Source organism: Pseudochaenichthys georgianus, chromosome 21, assembly GCF_902827115.2.
Source record: "Pseudochaenichthys georgianus chromosome 21, fPseGeo1.2, whole genome shotgun sequence".
In the NCBI taxonomy this organism is placed as follows: Eukaryota; Metazoa; Chordata; class Actinopteri; order Perciformes; family Channichthyidae; genus Pseudochaenichthys; species Pseudochaenichthys georgianus.
In genome coordinates this window covers 37,580,587-37,600,111 of record NC_047523.1, presented here as the reverse complement: position 1 = coordinate 37,600,111, position 19,525 = coordinate 37,580,587, and the positions used below count along the sequence as shown (strand labels likewise).

The 19,525-nt window shown below is 44.1% G+C and overlaps 1 protein-coding gene across 2 annotated transcripts; it reads left to right on the top strand.

Moving 5' to 3' along the window:
* Positions 1-1,959: 1,959 nt before the first annotated feature.
* LOC117466573 (cylicin-2-like) lies at positions 1,960-19,232 on the top strand. Of its 2 annotated transcripts, none has more exons than XM_071207109.1 (2): positions 1,960-2,507; positions 19,084-19,232. In XM_071207109.1, the coding sequence occupies exons 1-2, from the start codon at positions 2,177-2,179 to the stop codon at positions 19,224-19,226; spliced, it is 474 nt and encodes a 157-aa protein (XP_071063210.1). In that variant the 5' UTR covers positions 1,960-2,176; the 3' UTR covers positions 19,227-19,232. The 2 variants fall into 2 exon arrangements, with proteins under 2 accessions (XP_071063210.1, XP_033965790.1); XM_034109899.2 differs by having other exon boundaries at positions 1,960-2,659; positions 19,084-19,225.
* Positions 19,233-19,525: the final 293 nt, after the last annotated feature.

Genomic DNA, 19,525 nt, shown 5'->3' with positions numbered 1-19,525 from the left:
AGGAGCAGGGGGTGTAGGGGGAGTTGAGATAGGGTTAAGGGGAAAAAAGGATTATTTTAGGATATTGGGGATAAATGTGGGCTTAAAGGATAGAGAAGGGAGAGATGTACAGTACGAGGCAATGCTAGGGAGCATAAAGACACTGACCTTCTGGAAGTTAAGAAAATTAAAGTTGAGGGGAAAGGTGGTGGTGGTTAATGGGTTAATAATGAGTAAATTAGTGGATGTGATGGAGGTGCCAGAAAGAGTAGTTAAAGAGGTGAATAGATTGGCGAGTGATTTTTTTGTGGGAGGGAAAGGGAGTTAGGATAGCGAGGGAGGTGTTAGAAAATGAGTTTAAAGATGGGGGGCTTAAATTAGTAAACATAGAAAGGAAAATAAAAACAATGAGTGAAAACTATGATCAAGTATCTGAATGTTAAGGAGAAGCACGTATGGAAGGTGTTTCTGAAAGATAGTATAAATAAAGGTGGAGGGTGTGGGGATAGTGGGATTTGTATGTGTTTTAGGAAAGGGTGGATGAGTGGGATGAGTGAGCTGCAAGGGGAGGTGATGAGTGCGTGGGGAGAATGTTTGGTGAATGTGAGGTATGAATGTGTAAATAGGAATCAGGTCTGGAAACAGCCGATATTCCAGAACAAAATGATAATGAAAGAGATGATTTTTAATTTACCAATGTGGAGGGCGGGGTTCAGGGTGATAAGGGATTTGGTTTATGAGTATGTACCGGGGTTTATGAGGGCACAGGTGATTATTGATGAAGCAAGGGGAAGGGATCTGTTGATGGGGAAATGGACGGCTGAAAATCAGCTGGAAAGCATAAAAGAGGGGATGCCGGGGGAATGGAGGAGGTTGATCGAAAGTAAAAATGTGGGGAAGGGGGATAATAATGTGGTGTTATATGTGGGTGAAGGGGTGATGTTGCAAGATATAAGCACTAAAAGGATATATGGAATCCTGGGGAAGGGGGAGGTCAGGAGGCCAGCCTCGGAGAAAGTGTGGGAAAAGGTTGTGGGTGGAATGGATGTGAAGAGGATATGGATGAATCTGAGAGTGAAAGGGTGCTTTTGACCCATGCTGCGACATCTCCTTTGGACGCAGTAACCACTGTAAGTAATAATCTTGTTTAATTAGACTTCTCTATTGCAGTTATTCTACTCTGTATAATTGTTCTGTAGTTATTGTAGCTAAAACGGCACTTTTGAGAGAATTTAAATCTCAGATCTGACCACGTGAAACTCTCACTGCCTTCAGTTTCTGTCTGGGCTGCATTTAAATAAGGCACGCCCTCTCAGCTGATTGCGCAAGAAGTGTAGAACAGCTGTAGTATCCAGCTCTCAGCTGAAAAAGCATTTAAATAGCGGTCTCAAAAACTGGATAACTCAGTGTGCTTTTGACCGATGCTGCGACATCTGCTTTGGACGCAGTAACCACTGTAAGTAATAATCTTGTTTAATAATGCTTTGAAATATGATAATTTCAAGTACAGACGAGTTTTAAAAAAGTACAACCAAAATCAATACACTGAGAAAAAGCGCCCTAAAGGGATGACAAGTCCTTAGCTTAGTTCCCCCTTTCAGACGAGACCATGATTTGGGCGGATCTTACTTGGCAGCCGATTCCAGCACTTTGCAACAAGACAAAAGGTTGAATGGAACTTTCAGCCAAACAGCAAACAAGCGTTCACAGCAAGACTGAGACGCCGTATTTGATATGAATGCAGCATTGTTGATACAAGTCATGATTGAAGAGCACCACTTTGTGTGTTTTGCCAAATGTCCACGCAATGTGCCAGCAAACATGGGGCTCCAAACAGGTGATTTCCAGGAGTCAAAGAGGATCCATTGTATCTGAGCTGGAAGTGAGAAGGTGGAGGCTTATCAGCGGCGGCGTTTGAGCATGTGTGCCGAGTCAATTTTCGTTTACGGCCATACCACCCTGAGACACTAGGGGCGCAGGTTGGTCATAGAGTGAAAGAGCAGCGGAAATTGTTTGGGACTTACACGACGGGAATGTGAGTTTTGGGACAATTTCATCAGGATTTTTTTGGACGAAACCCTCCTCCAGCAGCACTGCTGTCTGGGGTGAAAGTCCAGGATGAGTAGGGCGGCTGGGAAGCCGGAAAGATCAAGCGGGAGGTACATGCAGGCTCCACGCATGCAGCTGGAATGAGGAAATGGAGGAGGAGGATAAGAAGAAGACAGCGGAGGTGAAAAAGGACGAAAAAGGAGCTAAAAACGGAAAGGAAACGGACAGTATTGTCGGGAATAAAGGGAAGAAGAAGTTTGTCGGAGTGAAAGAAGGAGAAAGCGAGAAAATGGGGAGTTTAAAGCCCGGACCCGACGCCGCAGCTGTGACTGAGGAGGAGGTGAGCGCCACAGCAGCAGCTGGAGAGGAACGGAGAATAACGGAAGCAAAAGGGAAACCAGTGGAATACTCGCTGAAGGATGTCTTTGCAGAGAGAGCAGAGAAGGAAGCGGAGAAGGAAAGGAGGGAGGCAGGAGAAGGTACGTCGAGAGAAAAGACAATGGCGGGTGAAAAAACCCCGGAAATGGAGGACAAGGGAAAGGGAAAAACGGTTGAAGAAGGACAGGAGAAAAATGTGGAAGATGTGGACTATAAGGCAGAACTGACACTGAAAGTCAACGTGGAAAGTGGGGTAAATACATTGGCAGTGCTGGAGTTGTTGGTGGGGATACAGGAGATGTGTGGGAGAGTTTTGGGGTGCAGGGTGAAAGGGGAATATGAAATGACAATGCACACATGGGAGGGGAAGGAAAAGTTATTAGAAGGGTTAAGGGTGAAGGGGGTAATGGTGGAGGCACGGGAAATGAGGAGAAAGAAAGCAACTGTCTTTCATGTATATGCCAATGTATCCGAGGGATGATGTAATATTAATGAAACTGTCACAGTGGGGGGTGAAACCTGCATCCAAGATAATGAGGAGGTTGTTGCCGGGGACAAAGGTGGCGGATGGCACTAGGTTTCTGAGGGTGGCGTTTGGGGCAGAGGTGAATTCCCTCCCTTATTCAACTAAGTTTGAAGGGGTGGAGGGTGTGGAGTTCGTAAATGTGAGACATGATGGGCAAAGCCAGGTCTGCAGGAACTGCCTCAGACCTGGGCACATAGTCAGAGAGTGCCCGGACATTAAATGCTACAGGTGTAACGGGGTGGGGCAGGGGAGGAATGAGGAGGGAGGGCAAGGACCCCAAAAGGGTGAAGAAGAGGAGTCGCAGGAGAGAAGCAGTGCGGTGAGTGCATGCTCTGTCCTTTGTGATGCTGTGACTTGGCTCCAATCTCACAATGGAAATGGAATATCACCATTGGATTTAAAGCTGCTTAAACACCGCTGATAACGCAGCCTTCTTCCACAGCTAAAATACAATGTATCCTCTTTTAAGCTTGGAGCCTAAACCACGGGCAAGCCATGAGAAAGGTTTGAAATATGATAATTTCAAGGACAGACAAGTTTTAAAAAAGTACAACCAAAATCAATACACTGAGAAGAAGCGCCCTAAAGGGATGACAAGTCCTTAGCTTAGTTCCCCCTTTCAGACGAGACCATGATTTGGGCGGATCTTACTTGGCAGCCGATTCCAGCACTTTGCAACAAGACAAAAGGTTGAATGGAACTTTCAGCCAAACAGCAAACAAGCGTTCACACAGCAAGACTGAGACGCCGTATTTGATATGAATGCAGCATTGTTGATAAAAGTCATGATTGAAGAGCACCACTTTGTGTGTTTTGCCAAATGTCCACGCAATGTGCCAGCAAACATGGGGCTCCAAACAGGTGATTTCCAGGAGTCAAAGAGGATCCATTGTATCTGAGCTGGAAGTGAGAAGGTGGAGGCTTATCAGCGGCAGCGGCATTTGAGCAGCTATAAATAGCATGTGTGCCGTGTCAATTTTCGTTTACGGCCATACCACCCTGAACACACCCGGGCGCAGGACGGTAATCAAGAGGAAGAGCAGCTGAAATTGTTTGTGATAAACTCGACGGAAAAGTGAATTTTGAGACAAGTTAATCGGGTTTTTTTTTTGGACGAAACCCCCCCCCAGCAGCACTGCTCTCTGGGGTGAAAGTCCAGGAAGATTAGGATGGCTGGGAAGCCTGAAATATTGAACGAGAGGAACGTGCAGGCTCCACGCAGCTGGAGTGAGCAAATGGAGGAGGTTGACATGAGGAAGACAGCGGAGGTCAAGGATAACGAAAATGGATCGAAAAACGAAAAGGAAAAGGACAGTATTGGAGGGAAGAGAGTGAAGAAGAGTTTGGTCGGAGTGGAAGGAGGAGAAAACGAAAATTCGGAGAGTTTAAAGCCCGGACCCGGCGCCGCAGCTGTGACTGGCGAGGGGCCGAGTGCCGCCGCAGCAGGGGGAGTGGAAAGGACAACAACAACAACAACGGAGGCGAAGGTAAAACCAGTGAATTACACACTGAGGGAAGTATATGATGAAAGAGCAAAGAAGGAAGCGGAGGAGGAAAGGAGGAAGGCAGAAGGAGGGTCGGGAGAGCCGTCAGCGGGAGTAAACAACCCGGAGATGGCGGAGAAAGAGAGGAAAAAAGACAATAAATCGGGGAAAAGAAGAAGAAGATGAAGAAAAGAAAGAGAACGGGGGAAGCTCAAGCAACGGAAAGGAGAAGGAGAAAGAGGAGAAGAAAAGAGCGGAGGAGGAGAGAGAGAGCGAGGAGGAAGACGGAGGAATTTCGTCAGGACTTGACTGTGAAAGTGACAGTAGGGAATGGCGAGGGGAAGATCACAATGATGGACATGTTGCTGGGAGTGCAGGAAATGTGCGGGAGGGTGAAGGCATGCAGGGTGAGGGGAACGAGGGAGTATGAGGTGACCATGGGGACGGTGGAGGGGAGAAATGCACTGCTAGAGGGGATAAGGATAAAAGGGGCGTTGGTAAGTGCACGGAACTTAACTGAAAATGAAGTTACCGTATCTTTCATGCACTTGCCAGCATACATAAGCGATGGGGTGATTTGTGGGAGATTAAGGGAGTGGGGGGTGGAGCCAGTGTCCAGGGTGATGAGGAGATACCTGCCAGGGACATGGGTGGCGGACGGGACGAGATTTTTAAGAGTGGTATTTAAGGGGGAGGTTCATTCCCTCCCGTACTCAACGAAATTTAAAGTGGCAGATGGGGAGGAGTATTTCAGTGTTAAGCACGATGGGCAGAGGCAAGTATGCAGGAATTGCCTCAGATCAGGGCACATATTTAGAGAGTGCCCAGAGATCACGTGCTATCAGTGCAAGGGGACGGGGCACCTGGCGAGGAACTTTGGGATGGGAAAAGAGAGGAGGGAGGAGAGAGAGCAAAGTCCCAACAAAGGAGAGAAGGGTGAGGAAGAGGAGTTCCCCCCCCCCCCCCCCCCAGAGGGCCCCACTTCTAAACCCCACCCCTGCCCCAAAAACCCCCACGCACACTCAAACCCCACCCCCCCCCCCCCAAGAAAAAAGGGAATGAGACGGACTCAGAAGATTATGAGGATGCTGAGGAAAAACAGGAGGAGATGGAGGTTAAAGGAGAGGGGGAGGAGAGGAAAAGACGACGAGAGGAGAAGGTGGTTGAGAATGTGAGGGAAGTTGAGAATGATGGGTATTCTTTTTGAATACATGGGTGAACGGTACAAAATAATTAATGTGTATGCACCAAATGAGGAAAAGGAGAGGAAAGGTTTTTTTGAGGGTTTGGAGGGGAAATGTGGAGGGAACTGTATGGTGGTGGGTGATTTCAATGTGTGGTGTGGGAAAATAGATGTGTCTGTGGGGATGCGATTCAAAAGTGACTCTGGGCAGGGTGGAGGAGTTCTACAAGGACTTATTTAAAGAGGAGGTGAACGACGAGAGGAGCTTGGAAGTGACCATAGGCAGCATGGATAAGAGCCTGAGCGCTGAGGGGAGAGACGTGTGTGAGGAGGAAATAGGGATAGGGGAAATTGAAATTGCCATAAAAGGAATAGGGAGGAACAAAAGTCCAGGGCTGGATGGTCTGACAGCAGAATTCTATATTGAGTTTAAGGACATCTTGGTGCCCATACTGCATGAGCTGTTTCAGCAGCTGGAGGAGAGGGAGGAACTGCCGGCTGACCTTTCCACAGGGGTCATCAGTATTCTATATAAGAAGGGAAGCAGGGACAAACTGGAGAACTACAGGCCTTTGAGCATGCTAAACAGTGACTATAAAATTCTGGCACGGGTGTTATCGTACAGGCTAAAGAAAGTGATTGGGACGGTAGTGGGGTGCACTCAGGCCTACAGCATACCAGGGAGGGACATCAGCGACACAGTGAGTAGCATAAGGGACACTATAGCACACATGAAGGGGGGGAAGGGCGGGATAGTTGTGAGTTTAGATTTAAACAAAGCTTTTGACAGGGTTAATCATTCATACTTATTTAGGGTTTTAGGGAGAGCAGGTTTCGGGAAGGGATTTATAGGATGGATTAAGAGGATATATGCGGGGGCGGTTAGTTGTGTCAAAGTCAATGGGATCATCACAAATGTTTTCAGTCTGGGGAGGTCAGTCCGGCAAGGGTGCCCTCTCTCTGCCATGCTCTATGCGCTCTCAGCAGAGCCGCTGGCCACTCTGCTGCAGGGAAACAAGGTGGTGAGAGGGATAGGAGTACCAGGAGGAGGAACGAGTCTGTTGTATCAGTATGCTGACGATACCACTCTAACAGTGAAGGACATGGCGAGCATCAAGGGGATCCTTGAGCGCTTACATGTATACGGAGGGGCGTCAGGGGCGAAGGTCAATGTAGACAAATCAGAGTACATGGCTCTAGGAGGGGTGACGGTAGGAAGCACAGATTTGGGGCTAAGAGAAAACAAGGATTATTTCACAGTGCTTGGGATAAACTTGGGGATAAAGGACAAGGAGGGCAGAGACATCCAGTATGAAAGAATCACAGAGAGCATCAGGAAAACGCTGACCTTCTGGAAAAGAAGGAAGCTCAAATTGAGAGGGAAAGTCATAGTAGTGAACGGGCTGATTATGAGCAAACTGGTTTATGTGTTGAACGTTCTGGAGGTTCCTGAGAAGGTGCTGAAAGAAATAGACAAAATAATAAGTGAGTTCTTATGGGATGGGAGGGGAGTGAAGATAGCAAAGGAAGTCTTGGAGAATAGATGTGTCTGTGGGGATGCGCTTCAAAAGCGACTCTTCACGGGGTGCTTTGAAAAAGGTAATGAGGGAGAATGGTACGAGTGATATCTGGTTCCCATACTTTATGAGCTGTTTCAGCAGCTGGAAGGGAGGGAGGAATTGCAGGCTGACCTTTCCACAGGGGTGATCAGTATTTTATACAAGAAGGGAAGTAGGGACAAATTGGAGAACGATATAGACCCTCCAGAAAAACGTGATTATGCGATCACATTATTTACCGCATAATCAGCAAAATGGCGCAGATTTTTAAAAGGGCGTATATTTATTAAAAGGGCGCATCATCCCGCATTCTTCCACACAAAGTTGAGGGGGAAAAGTTAACTCGCCTTGACGTGAAGTGATGATGATGACGTCATCAGCTCGCGCATCACAGAAGGTAAACAACACCGTAGAGTGAACGTGTGGAACTCACGAGAGAAAACACCAAGATGAAAAAATGTAATCCATCTAATTTACCGACGAACATTTCTGCTAAAGACCGGGCAAAGCAGTTCCCCGATGTCTTGCACGAAAGTGGGGGGAAACTATTCTGCACCCCGTGCAACTGTGTTGGAACATAAGAGAACATCGACGGTGACGACCCACTTTGATTCATTCAAACATTCGAAAATGCTTTCTGCTGCTGCGGACAAGAAAGCCGAACAACTCCCGTTCACCGAGGCATCGACCTCCAAAACCCTTTCGAGGGCTACAAGAAACGGGATGAAGCTGGTCAGATAACGAACGAGTAAATGAAAACAGAATGAGGCGGAGAAGTGTGTGTATGTGTGAGTGTGATTAAAATAGCCCAATTGCTTTTACAATAGATAAACATTGAATGTGTTTAACTGAATAGTAAAGGGGTTTAACGTTAGTGGCAGGTTGTGTGAGAGAGGGTTAGAAGCTAAGCAGGGTCGGGCCGGTACTTGGATGGGACCGCCTGGGAATACCCGGTGCCGTAAACTGCCGTTCATATGAGCAGAGATTATCGCTAGAAATCGTGGCGAGTGCTGCATTAACTTTATACCCAATCCCACCAATACCTCATTCACACCAACGGTGTTTCAGGGCCGGTTCGGAGCTGGAGCTTGAAAAGCACCGGGTTTTCCTGTTCACACCGCAGCAGAGCAGCCTCTTAGCTCCGGAATCCGGTTCGTTTCAAGCACCAAACATTTTTTCCAGCTAGAGCAAAAGCACCACATACGTCACGCTGACGTCGAGGCGGGGGCAGGGGCGGGATCAACTCCTGAACAACAACAAAAAGCCGGAGTTTTATCCAGTTTGTACACAACGATGGATAAACGTAACAAGCAGCAGTGGTCCACCGAAGAGACCAGCTACCTACTGGGAATCTGGTCTTCCGAAGAGATACAGAGGAAGCTGGAGCACAATCGGCCATTGTTGTTGTTGTCGGTGTGAGCCGTGAGGGGTTTCCGCGCGGTTAGGCTTTATGAACCAGACACGCAAACGGTTACGTCATGACGCAAACGATGACGCAGCACCAGTCGGACTCTGGGCAGTGTGAAAAGAGCCGGAGCTAAACCGAAGAACCGGTTCCGAACCTGAAAAGCTCTAGCACGGAGCTTGAACCGGTGTTGCGTTGGTGTGAATGAGGTATAACAGATCCAGTGAACCCATTAGTTGCTAGATCTTTGAGATCATAAAGCATTGGTTTCAATATGACATCCCAACCACATTGTGTTATACATATGAATAACGCACAAAGAAAGCTTGTCAGTCATTGTGACGACCCCTCCCCCCTTCTGCCTGGCTGTGCTCCCTGCCTTGCTGTCCTCTGGCAGGTACTGGGAGTGTCGTCCTGTTTGTGCCCGCCCATCTAGAGGCGGAGCCACCAGAAGGTATAAAGGTTGCCCAGCTGCAAGGATCACTCTGATTCGGATCCTGGCATGCTGCAGCAACCTCAGCCTACAGCCTGTGCTAGGTTTGATGCACCCTCCAACATGCTACAACACCCTTCCACACACTGCTCACACTACTGACAGTCTGATTCTTACATACACTATTCATCAGAGGTGTTTTTCTATAACCTGTTAAATAAACAGATATTTGGCATTTAACTCTGTGTGGCCTCCCTGTTTGTTCCAGCCTTAGGTCAGGTTGTAACAGTCATCCACACCAATCAGAAGTGCTGTGCTCCACATGTACCAGCCATTGTTAACCAATCAGAAGTGGCCCCTGATAGAAGGTGATTGATCCAATCAGCTGCCAAGTGCTTCTGAAAGTGCCGGCCCTTTCCAAATGGCTTCCAGTGGAGCTTCAGATGGTTTGGTGAACCATCTGAGTCCGGTTAGAGACGCTCCATCACGTGTTTCTATCACAGGGTAAATCTCAAACTGGAGCTCGACTTTAAAGCAACGGAAGTTTCATGTAAGTTTAGTTCTTTCACTCGTAGCTCGGGCTGCTGGAGACGGGAGCACGTTGATGCGACCTTCCTAGCCGGAGATATGGCCGCATTTTACAATAAACTTCCGTCGGGTCGCTTAAAAACAAATATCGCAAATCGAATCGCAATATTTGTCAGAGAAATCGCAATTAGATTTTCCCCCAAAATCGTGCAGCCCTATTTCACTACTTCAAACCCATCCTCATAAAAATGTAGTCGTAAGGAATTCGGATGATGCATAAAGAATGGGTGCTCTGCAAAGTAGACCCCATCGGAATAATAATAATAAATTGTATTTCTATAGCGCTTTTCTTGAACCCAAAGACGCTTTACATTTGGGAGGGGGGGTAGACAAACAAAACAAAAACAGAAAAGCAGTCAGGGGGAAGTTGGTTGGGGGGGGGGGGGGGGGGTTATGGATAGAGTTGAAGAGGTGGGTTTTGAGGCGGGACTGGAACTTAAAACACCTTCATTTTCGTTGGTTATTGTTAGACTGTATTTCTTCCCAAACATCCTCGTGCGAGCAATATTTACGCAGCACTTGACTGAGAGGAACGTAGGAGTAGCTGCCCAGTTTGTGTCCTCAAGAACCTCTTAAAAGTGTACTGAACAGGTTCAGTCATATCGAGTTTTGACTTGCAATGCCCTTTCAGCTTGTATTTAGACCTAATCACATTTGATGCTTCTTCAAAAAAATCCTTAGATTGTAAAACATTCTGAATTTCAGGGTTTTCTGACCTGTTCAAGCCACTTGTATTAAGCTGGCAGGCTATGAATGCATCATAGTTATCCTTAAAAGAAGAAAACAAAAAATGTACATCAAGTATTTCCTCCTGTCCATAGGGGGCTCAAGCTCTTCGTCATCAGAGGGCAAAATGGAGTGCTTGTGTTTTCTGTACATGTGTCTTCTGAAAGACAATCATTCAATCCACAAGTTATGCTAAAATTAGACTCATGAGCATGTATAAGTAGGGGTGGGCGATATGACGATATATATCGTCGTGACGATATTAGGTCTCCACGATATGCTTTTTCAGAGATATCGTATCTATCGTGATAAAAAAAATTCCCTTCCGTTCTGCTAAAGTCTTTTATTGCACTTCAAGTCTAAAGTTTACATTTTAATTGTTTGGCACTGACTTTTCCTCATTGATGTTTTACCCTCCTTTTCATGTTTATTGATGTTCACTGCTCGTGCTACCTCAGAAAGTTCATTCTTATACTGAGAAACTGTGCCTTGAAGCCATATCAAAATGTTGAATTGTTCATTCAGGGATTCATTTCAGAAATAAAACCTGCTTGAAATGCTATTTTGGTCTGTTGCTCCTTTTTGTTTTAGTTTCTGTCACCTTGTAGGTGCTTGTACTGTTAAGTAACTTGAAAAATAACCATAATAACCGACATGAAAAAATATCGTGATATATATCGTCTATCGTGATACTGCTTGAAAAATATCGTGATAATATATTTTTCAATATCGCCCACCCCTATGTGTAAGTCCAACATGCTGTACTAATACCATTCGTGTGAATGTTCTTCGAGAGCACTTGGGACATTGATGTTGGCGAGGCATTAGTATAACTGGTTAAGAATTCTGATAACAGTGGTCGAGAGCGGCGTATCCCCCTCCTCAGATATGTTCAGGATGCAGCGCTGTACGAAGGTCAAGGTGTTCTTACGGTTTGGTGGGTCGGCCATGTTGAAAACCAAATATGCGCAAAAGGCTGCGATGACTCGCTCTTCCAAATCACTGGCCCTGCACAACTCAAACCCATCCGTTGAGACCACACCGGGCCCTCTTCTTGTGAAGGCTGACTTCCAGTCGGTGTGCGTCAGTTGGGTGGTCGGGTAAGGAGTGCCAGGCTAAACACAAAATGGAAAGTAAATTAGTATAACCCAAGTATGTACAGTGGTGCTTGAAAGAGACACGGAAAATCATGTGTCAAGTTCAACTGGAACTCAACATGACCTGAACATTTGCAAACAACTGCACATCGGTTGCTCCTTCATTTATAAGAATGAGGCACATTTCCCCCCCTCCGGTGTGACGGTGGCTCACCTCTTCCAAAGTAACATGATGCTCCACCTTTTCCTTGAAAGTAATTGGCAGCAGAACAATCCCGGCTTTGAAGTCCATGGCTAGAAGAGAGGAAGACACAGATCAACACAGATGTCTAAAATGGTAGTGGTGTCTGATTCTCTGTCTATTGTGGTGAGAAGGTGGGTCGGACCTGTACCATTATGAAAATGACCTAAATGGAGCAGGGAAATAAAATAAAAGTAAAGATACAATGTTTGCAGATGTAAGTGAGTTGAATTGATTAAACTCACTCCTTAGTATAATACCGCCCACACGCACCATCGAATACTAGCATTTCAGTGGCGTAGCTGGTGGTGTTTGAGGTGGTTACAAGAGTTTGTAAGTCAGAGGATGAGATCGTACTCCACATGGGCAAGTGAGGGTGGAAGCTAGGACGCAGTAGGGCTGTGCAATTAATCGTATTTTGATCTCGATTAAAACGATTATTTTGCTGCATTCCCTTTCGCAATGATGCTCTCAATGTGTCTTGCGTTACACATCCGCCGCCGCCCCCTCCCTGAAAGCCCGCTCGGCCAGGTTGTGTCTTGCAGTCTGTTTAATAAATTCATATAAACACATTACAAGAGAAGCTTTAGTTGCCATGTCTTTATTCTCCGATCTCTAGCGTAGTCAAGTTTTACTAACCTCGTCAAGCCTGAGCATCTTAACTACTTCCTGTTTCCAGGTGAGGGGTTACCAAAATAAGAGTACTGCGTGTAGCAGTATAATTAGACATTACAGGTGGTGAGTGACATTAGTTATCATATGTTTAGTAGGTTGTGTAAGTGCGCTATTTGTTTATCTTCTGTATTGGTATTTATTATTTTGATATTATTTATTTAAATGTAGATATAAATATTTTTTAGCTTTTTATTACGTTACATTACAGGGTAATCAACTGTTAAAACATACTGTTCAAAATATATATATTTTTTAAAGTTCAATAAATGGATGTTTTCAAAGTCAATGAATAATCGTATTTAATAATCGTGATTATGATTTTTGCCATAATCGAGCAGCCCTACGACGCAGTGACACCTGTACACAGACAGCATTACCTGGTAGATCTTCGCTCAGTGACTCTTCTCCTGCCTGCAGATATATCTTCTCCAGAGGGGATTTTCCTTTTGCAAGGGCCAGCACCTTGGGTGGAATGGGGAGAAATTCCTCTCTGAAGCGGTGCGGCAGGTTTTCAATGTTGTGGATGCGGTTCATTTCCTCACAACTGCATAGACTGACAGAAACAAAGACAACACAGTACAATTTAGAGAGGTTGATTGTATGGACGGAACACTACGCGTGCAAGTAGCGATGGATCTGCAAAATATTTGACATACCCCAGCAGGTGTCTTCAAGAATGGATACTTATTGGCGATAGCATCAGCCCGTGCCCCCTCAGCCACCTCCACTGTAATGTCTTGGTCATTGCATTGGTAACGATGCAGGAATCAGGCTGGGCCTTCAGGTATTGTCATTTCAAAACCTGTGTGTGCATCAATGGAGGACTCGTTCTCCCCAGAAACGATGTCCTGCAGATAGACAAGACAGATGGAGACAAATGACAAACATGAGCCTGGCTTAATATAGCAGTGCCACCATTTTCTATATACTGTATTTACTGACTCAGTTTTAAGTGGATACAGGCTGATAGGAATAAACTCACTGAAGATCGTCCGACAGAAGTCGTTATGCTTCCCTGGTTATTTTCTGGTGCTTGGGGTGATCTATGATGCCCAAACTGTTGCTTCATGTTTCGAACTACCTCGTGGTGGACCAGGGGCGTCCTTTCAGCTTTGAACTGCCGTTTTAAAGACATATGCCAGGTGTGCTAATCAGAGGAGACAAAGTTTCAAATGAACCCAAAACATTTGTGAAACTCATTGAGTTTAAAGACAAGGTAGCAGATGTTAGGCCACTACGGAGCTGTTGAGCTAAAGGGGATTCTTTGTCAGAAGATGGCACCCATGTATGGGTTGCACTTTCATAGCCGACAGACTGTCAATCAAAAGACACAGATATGATAGACAGGTGGTTCATCCAATCCCCTGCCACGTATTTTTGAAAGTGCCTGCCCTTTTCAAAACAGTTTCCCATAGAGTCTTCCCAGTTGGTTGTGTGAAACAAACAAATCAGGCATACGTCAGGTTATTGAAATCTAAACATATTGTGATGTAACCCAGATAACACCTCAATAGAAAAAGTTCATTTGTAAAGGAGCTCTCGAAAAGGCTTTTGTCCTTAATCGAAAATGCTATAGGGGAGATAACATCTGTCAATTCAACAAACCACATTGGACTATAAAACCAGTAAAGGTAACATACATATCCATTCCCCTCCATATCCTTCAGGGAAGGATACCTGAAAAACAATGCTTTGGCCACTTTAATATATTCAGAATGTGTCGGATACCTAGAGAAAGCAGGATGAGAAAGTAAGTAAAGTATTTGTATGATCACAATACTGTAGAAGATGTGCTGACAAATATTTACAATAGCAATATTTACATTGTGTATTGTGCCATCGTCTCATGCAATATCCTCACGATTTTGTGTCCATCAGTGGACACTTTATGGCGTGGTTGTTTTGCGTCCAGTTTGGTCTGGATATCTTTGGGGACCGTTGGCAGGGTTAACACAGCAGGGAAACTCCCATATTCTTGACTGCAGGACAAAGAGGCATGTGATTAGCAAAGGACGAAAAAGCTGACAAATACGTGAGGACATGTGATTATATTTAATCACATTATCATGTTATGGCTATGTGCGAGTGATATTTGATCATCCATGTAATCAATACCCCTTCCCATTCAACCACACACACCCATGTCACAGGGTTTCCGCTAGGATTTTTTCGCGCCGGTCAAATGTCCGGGCAGAATTAATTTTACCGGACTAATTTGAAACTTACCGGTCATATTTCAATAATAATAATAGTTGTGTAGCAGAGTTTCCATTAGCAGGTAATTACCGGACTATGAGCAGATATGCTTCAGTTTAAAACTCAGTTCACGGGTCTCATTTTTATATTGCTTCAGTTTATAATCGTAACAGATCGAAAGATTCAGATTCATTTTTCAATAAATGATTCCACAAACAACAAACAACATAATTATTACATTCAAACAAACTACTTGTAGTAGATAACGTACATTAATCAGAAGTTTACATCAACTTTGAATAATAACACGGGAGAAACGGATCCTCTCCCTCCCTCTCTCTCTCCTGACAGCTCGCTAAACAGAGGGCGGGGCTTCAGGTGATCCTGCAGAGCTGCTGTCTCGGTCAGACTCAGCAGCTGATCTGATCTCTCTCTCGCTCCGGTTACACTTCACTCGCGTTTATGTCCATATCGATCAGATCCAGCTCTCCTGATCGGCCTTTATAGAGAGCACCGATCAAACTATTAAGAGTGAATATCGGCCGATAATGACCGGCGGCCGATCGATCGGAGCCTCCCTAATTATTACCAGACATTTTGACCGTCAGGTTTTGAATTTACCGGTTTTTTATAAATTTTACCAGCTAAAAACCGGTAATTACCGGCTAACGGAAACCCCTGCCATGTCATTGTAAACACATGTTCCTGCTTCCCATGACTCATATTTGTATTCTAATGAAAGTGTCAACCATTTCCCTCCTGATTAGTTAATACATAGAAGTAAAGCTAAGACATGAAAGCTACAACAAAAGTTATTGTAAAAATAAAAGCAGTTGGTTAGTATTGAGCGTTCAACAAGGTAATGTCACACTTGCCATGTTGGAGAAACAGTCAGTTGGCAAGATCTCAAAAGTCAGCATTGTAGTTGGCTCTGGCTCCTTCAGCTGGCGGGCAAATTGTAGGAATTTTGCTTGCTTACTACTTTTAAATCCAGGCTGAAGACTTTTCTTTTTGTCGCTGCTTTTAATTGAACTATTCATATCTTAAACTGCACTGTAACTTTTACCCATGTATTTTTCCTTTTAATGTTTATTTTATTAGCTTTTCTTTTTTAATGCTTAATGTCATTTTTTTGTAAAGCTCTTTGAATTGCCTTGTGTTGAAAAGTGCTATATAAATAAACTTGCCTTTCTTTTTGAAGCAACCTTCAAAGAGGTAAGCGACCATCGTCTCGGTCAGGTCATAGGAAATTGCTTCCCCGTCCACATCATTATCTGAAGACACAAATTATGTTAGCAAATCTCAAAACACTTTTCAGAATGTAATCATTCCTAATCCATGCTGACATTATGTCTTTCCACATTCAAGAGATTAACCTGAGCTAACAGTTTAAGTACGGAAAATACAAGTGGTAACAAGCAGTAGCGCGGAGCAAAGTGACTAGAATGCAACCACAGACTTATTAAAAAAACACACTTTATAAAGTCAGGCAACACTAACCAGGCTTCGTGTGATTCAGTTTATTTGTACCTTACTTCGACCACCCGTTCGCTGTTATTGATCATTGTGGAGAGCAGGCAGACGTTTTGTTTTGTATTATAGCAGCTGTCGGATGGAATCAATACATGGGCTGCACAGGTTGCCATGCCGACTATCACAAGTAGAATTAACTACATTAATAAACAATGAACCACGGCACTCTGGAGAAAAGTACAAGGTTGAGAAGTAGTTATTTAATTTAATCTGGCTTCGTATGATTAAAAGTAACAGGATCATCGACCCGACGCAAGTCACCCATTGTTGTTGTTGTTGTTGTGAGCACCGTTGGGGAGAAATCAGCTACGTAAACGGTGAAGTCATGACGCAGCAGCGGCCGGCAGCACCAGTCGGGCTCTGGGCGGTGTGAACAAAACGGGGGGAAGAAAAACCGGTTCTGAATCAGAAGAGCGCAAGCACGGAGCTAGAAGGGGAGCTGCGTTGGTGTGAAGGGGGAATTTCATACTGTAGGTAGCTTCGCACACGGCTGCTTCCCGCATAACGTTACATGTCTGCATGCGCTCATGTCAAGCAATCACTACACTAGCACAGCTGTAGCTGTAGCATCTTGAGCTATGGCTAACTGACGTTGTCTCGGAAATTAACAACCTCTCCTTTATTTAAGCAGAAGAAAATAAATATGAGTGCCTTTTCCACAATGAACAGATTCATGTTGGTCAATAGCCCCGTGTCTGTGAGCTTTAGTGAAAGCCACCATGCTAATCACCCATCCAGCAAAGTAGGCAGACAACTGTCACAACGCCTCCATCGCGCGCTCACCATGTCTTTGAAATAACGGCTAGCGTCGGCGCTCTGCTAGTTAGCTAGGCTAACTATGTTCAGTTAGCTAGGTAACGTTAGTTAGCTTCACACACGGTTGCATTATAACCAATACATTCACGAACATTTAACCGGCAGTATTCTGTTGTTCATCAGGGACTATTGAGCTAGCTGGCGTTAGATACCATCTCCGCGGTCTTTTCATTAAAAGCATTAGCCCTAGTTAGCTAAATGTTAACTACTTGACTAGTCATGAATGAAGGTAAAGTTCACTTGCCTCTGAATTTCCTAGCTTCCAGTTCAGTTACTTCTATCCCATATTCTACTACCTTGGTGATAATATCACTCGTGGATAGACAGGTCAAGGCAGAAGTTGTCCCACTGTTCGCCGTGTTACATGTAACACGAGGTCTTTCGAAAAGTCGGAATCTTCAAGTCTGGCCAAATATGACGGTTGATTATCTCCCGCACTCAGCTCTCTTAACCAATCAGGTGTTGTGTAACATTAACGAGAGGCGAAGTCCCCCCCCTCTCTAAAGTAACTGGATGGCCTACCTGCCTGTCAGCCTTCCACCTGTGCACACATGTATCTCGTGCCCTCATTGGTCATGTGCGCATTCGTGTGTGTTGGAGGAGGGGCTCTGTAAGGAAGTCTGAAGGAAGAGGCATATTTTTCCGGTTGTGTACTTTCAAATTCTAGCGCACTCGAGCTGGTTTCTCCATTCTTACCTACCCTACCTTTAACTCTTTTTACGGTGCAGCTGTTATTTCAAAGTGGGCCCATTTTAATAATATTTTGTTTTCCTTCAAATGTGCAGAGGACTCCCAAAGTGCTGTGTTTAATTTATTTTAAAGTAGGCCTGTGTATTATTTTTTAATTCTCCTTATAAGAGTTCTTTATTTCTTATTAGAGGTTAACAGTTTTATATCATGTAATAAATAGCCTAATAAATGCAAAAAAACTGTAGTTTTTGTCTGATATAACAATAAAAAACTATGAAATATGTTTTGCAGCTCCAGACAAAAAATGTTTTGGGAAAAAGGAGCAAAATGGCTCTTTTGGTCAAAAAGGTTGCAGATTTATGTGGCAATGTAAAGACTGTGGCGCTGAAGTGTCTAAGCGATCACAAATTCTTAAACATTACAGACTAAAACATAGTCATTTTGGGCGTGGCCATCATATTAAGTGTATATATCCTGATTGTCCATGTATTTTTAAGGCTTGGAAATACACTTTTGGTACACTTGTCAAGGAATCACACCAATACCTCAAAGCCCTCTGCTGACATATTTACTACATTTTCCTGTCATTTATGTGGCTGTAGTGGACTTGGAACAGAACGTGATTATTTTGTGCACATTAAAGCCATCATCTGAGAAACAATGAGACAGTCACTTGTATGTTTAAAGGCTGTGCATACAAATCCAACCAACCTGAGCTGAAGCTCTGGCCTTCCTTAAAAACTAACTAATTTAATAAAAATCACAGTTGCATTACACACAATGCAGTGTTTTTTGAGAACACAAATTCGTAACTAATGTAATTTTTACATTCTGACGAAAAATAAAAATAATTATGAATAAAAATAAAATAAAAGAAGCCTCCCATGAGTTACTACAAGCTATAAAGTAGATTTAAAAAACGTTGTATAGAATAAAAGCTCACTGCGGGCAGCGCCATATAGATAGAAGAGTTACGACACCGGAAGTCCAAAAACGGTTATCGTCACGTGGTTCATGTAGACGAGGATCGTTCCCCGGAAGTTCATGGCGGGCAATGTGAATGCATTGATAACAGGAGATAGAACTACGATTTTTGTTAATTATTAGTGAATAAAGGTTTTGATTTGCAATATTTATTCAACAAATCGATATGTGTATGTATTTACATCAATGTTTTAAAAAATAAAATCGAATTTGCTAATATTAAGTGATAATATTAGGATTAGTGTGAACAACTAGTTTACATGTTACTAACAGTGCCTTGGTTAAAGAGCCTGTTGCTGTTTATGTATAGCTTTGAATTCTTTCAAACCAATATTATCTTCTTAAACTTGTATGGTAGTCAGGAGCATCAGTTTCTAATGTTTATTGATACATTTAGAGGGAGGGGATCTAAAGTAATGCTTTAAAATTCAGATTGGATTCATTTCTACCATTTTCTTAAATTCATGGTAGTTTCAGTAATCCCATGGTAACTGAGGACACAAGTTATCTAAATGACTAATGTCGTCTTTATGGCTTTCAGAAAGGACAGGAGACCGACAGGTGACTATCAAAGGACGAGCAGCAGCAGCAGGACTAGCAGCATATGATGATAATGATGATGTTAAATGTGTTGTTTTAGGAACATCCATTGCAAATACATGGAATTCAATAAACATTGAATAGCATATCATGCAGTTTGTCGGTGCCTTTTCCTCCGTGTTGTCCTGGTTTGCTGTGCTGCCTCCTAGTCGCCACCATGGTTTGATGTGCTGCCTGGGGATGCTCAAATCGCTCAGAGAAAGGAGTACGAATGTACGGCTTCCCCACTGACACAGAGCGGAGGAAAAAATGGCTGGCTCAAGTCAGCAGGAGCAATTTCACGACCAATAGCAACACAATATGTGATGTAATTATATTCAAACACTGCATTTGCACTTTTTCATAAAACGAAAACCACACCATTGGGAAAGCTTAATGTTTTG

Bases quoted from the DNA above. Each gene is read 5' to 3' on its own strand.
- LOC117466573 (XM_034109899.2), top strand. From the start codon at position 2,177: ATGGAGGAGGAGGATAAGAAGAAGACAGCGGAGGTGAAAAAGGACGAA. The intron at 2,660-19,083 runs GTAAATACATTG...TATGGCTTTCAG, and splicing joins AAGTCAACGTGGAAAGTGGG to AAAGGACAGGAGACCGACAG.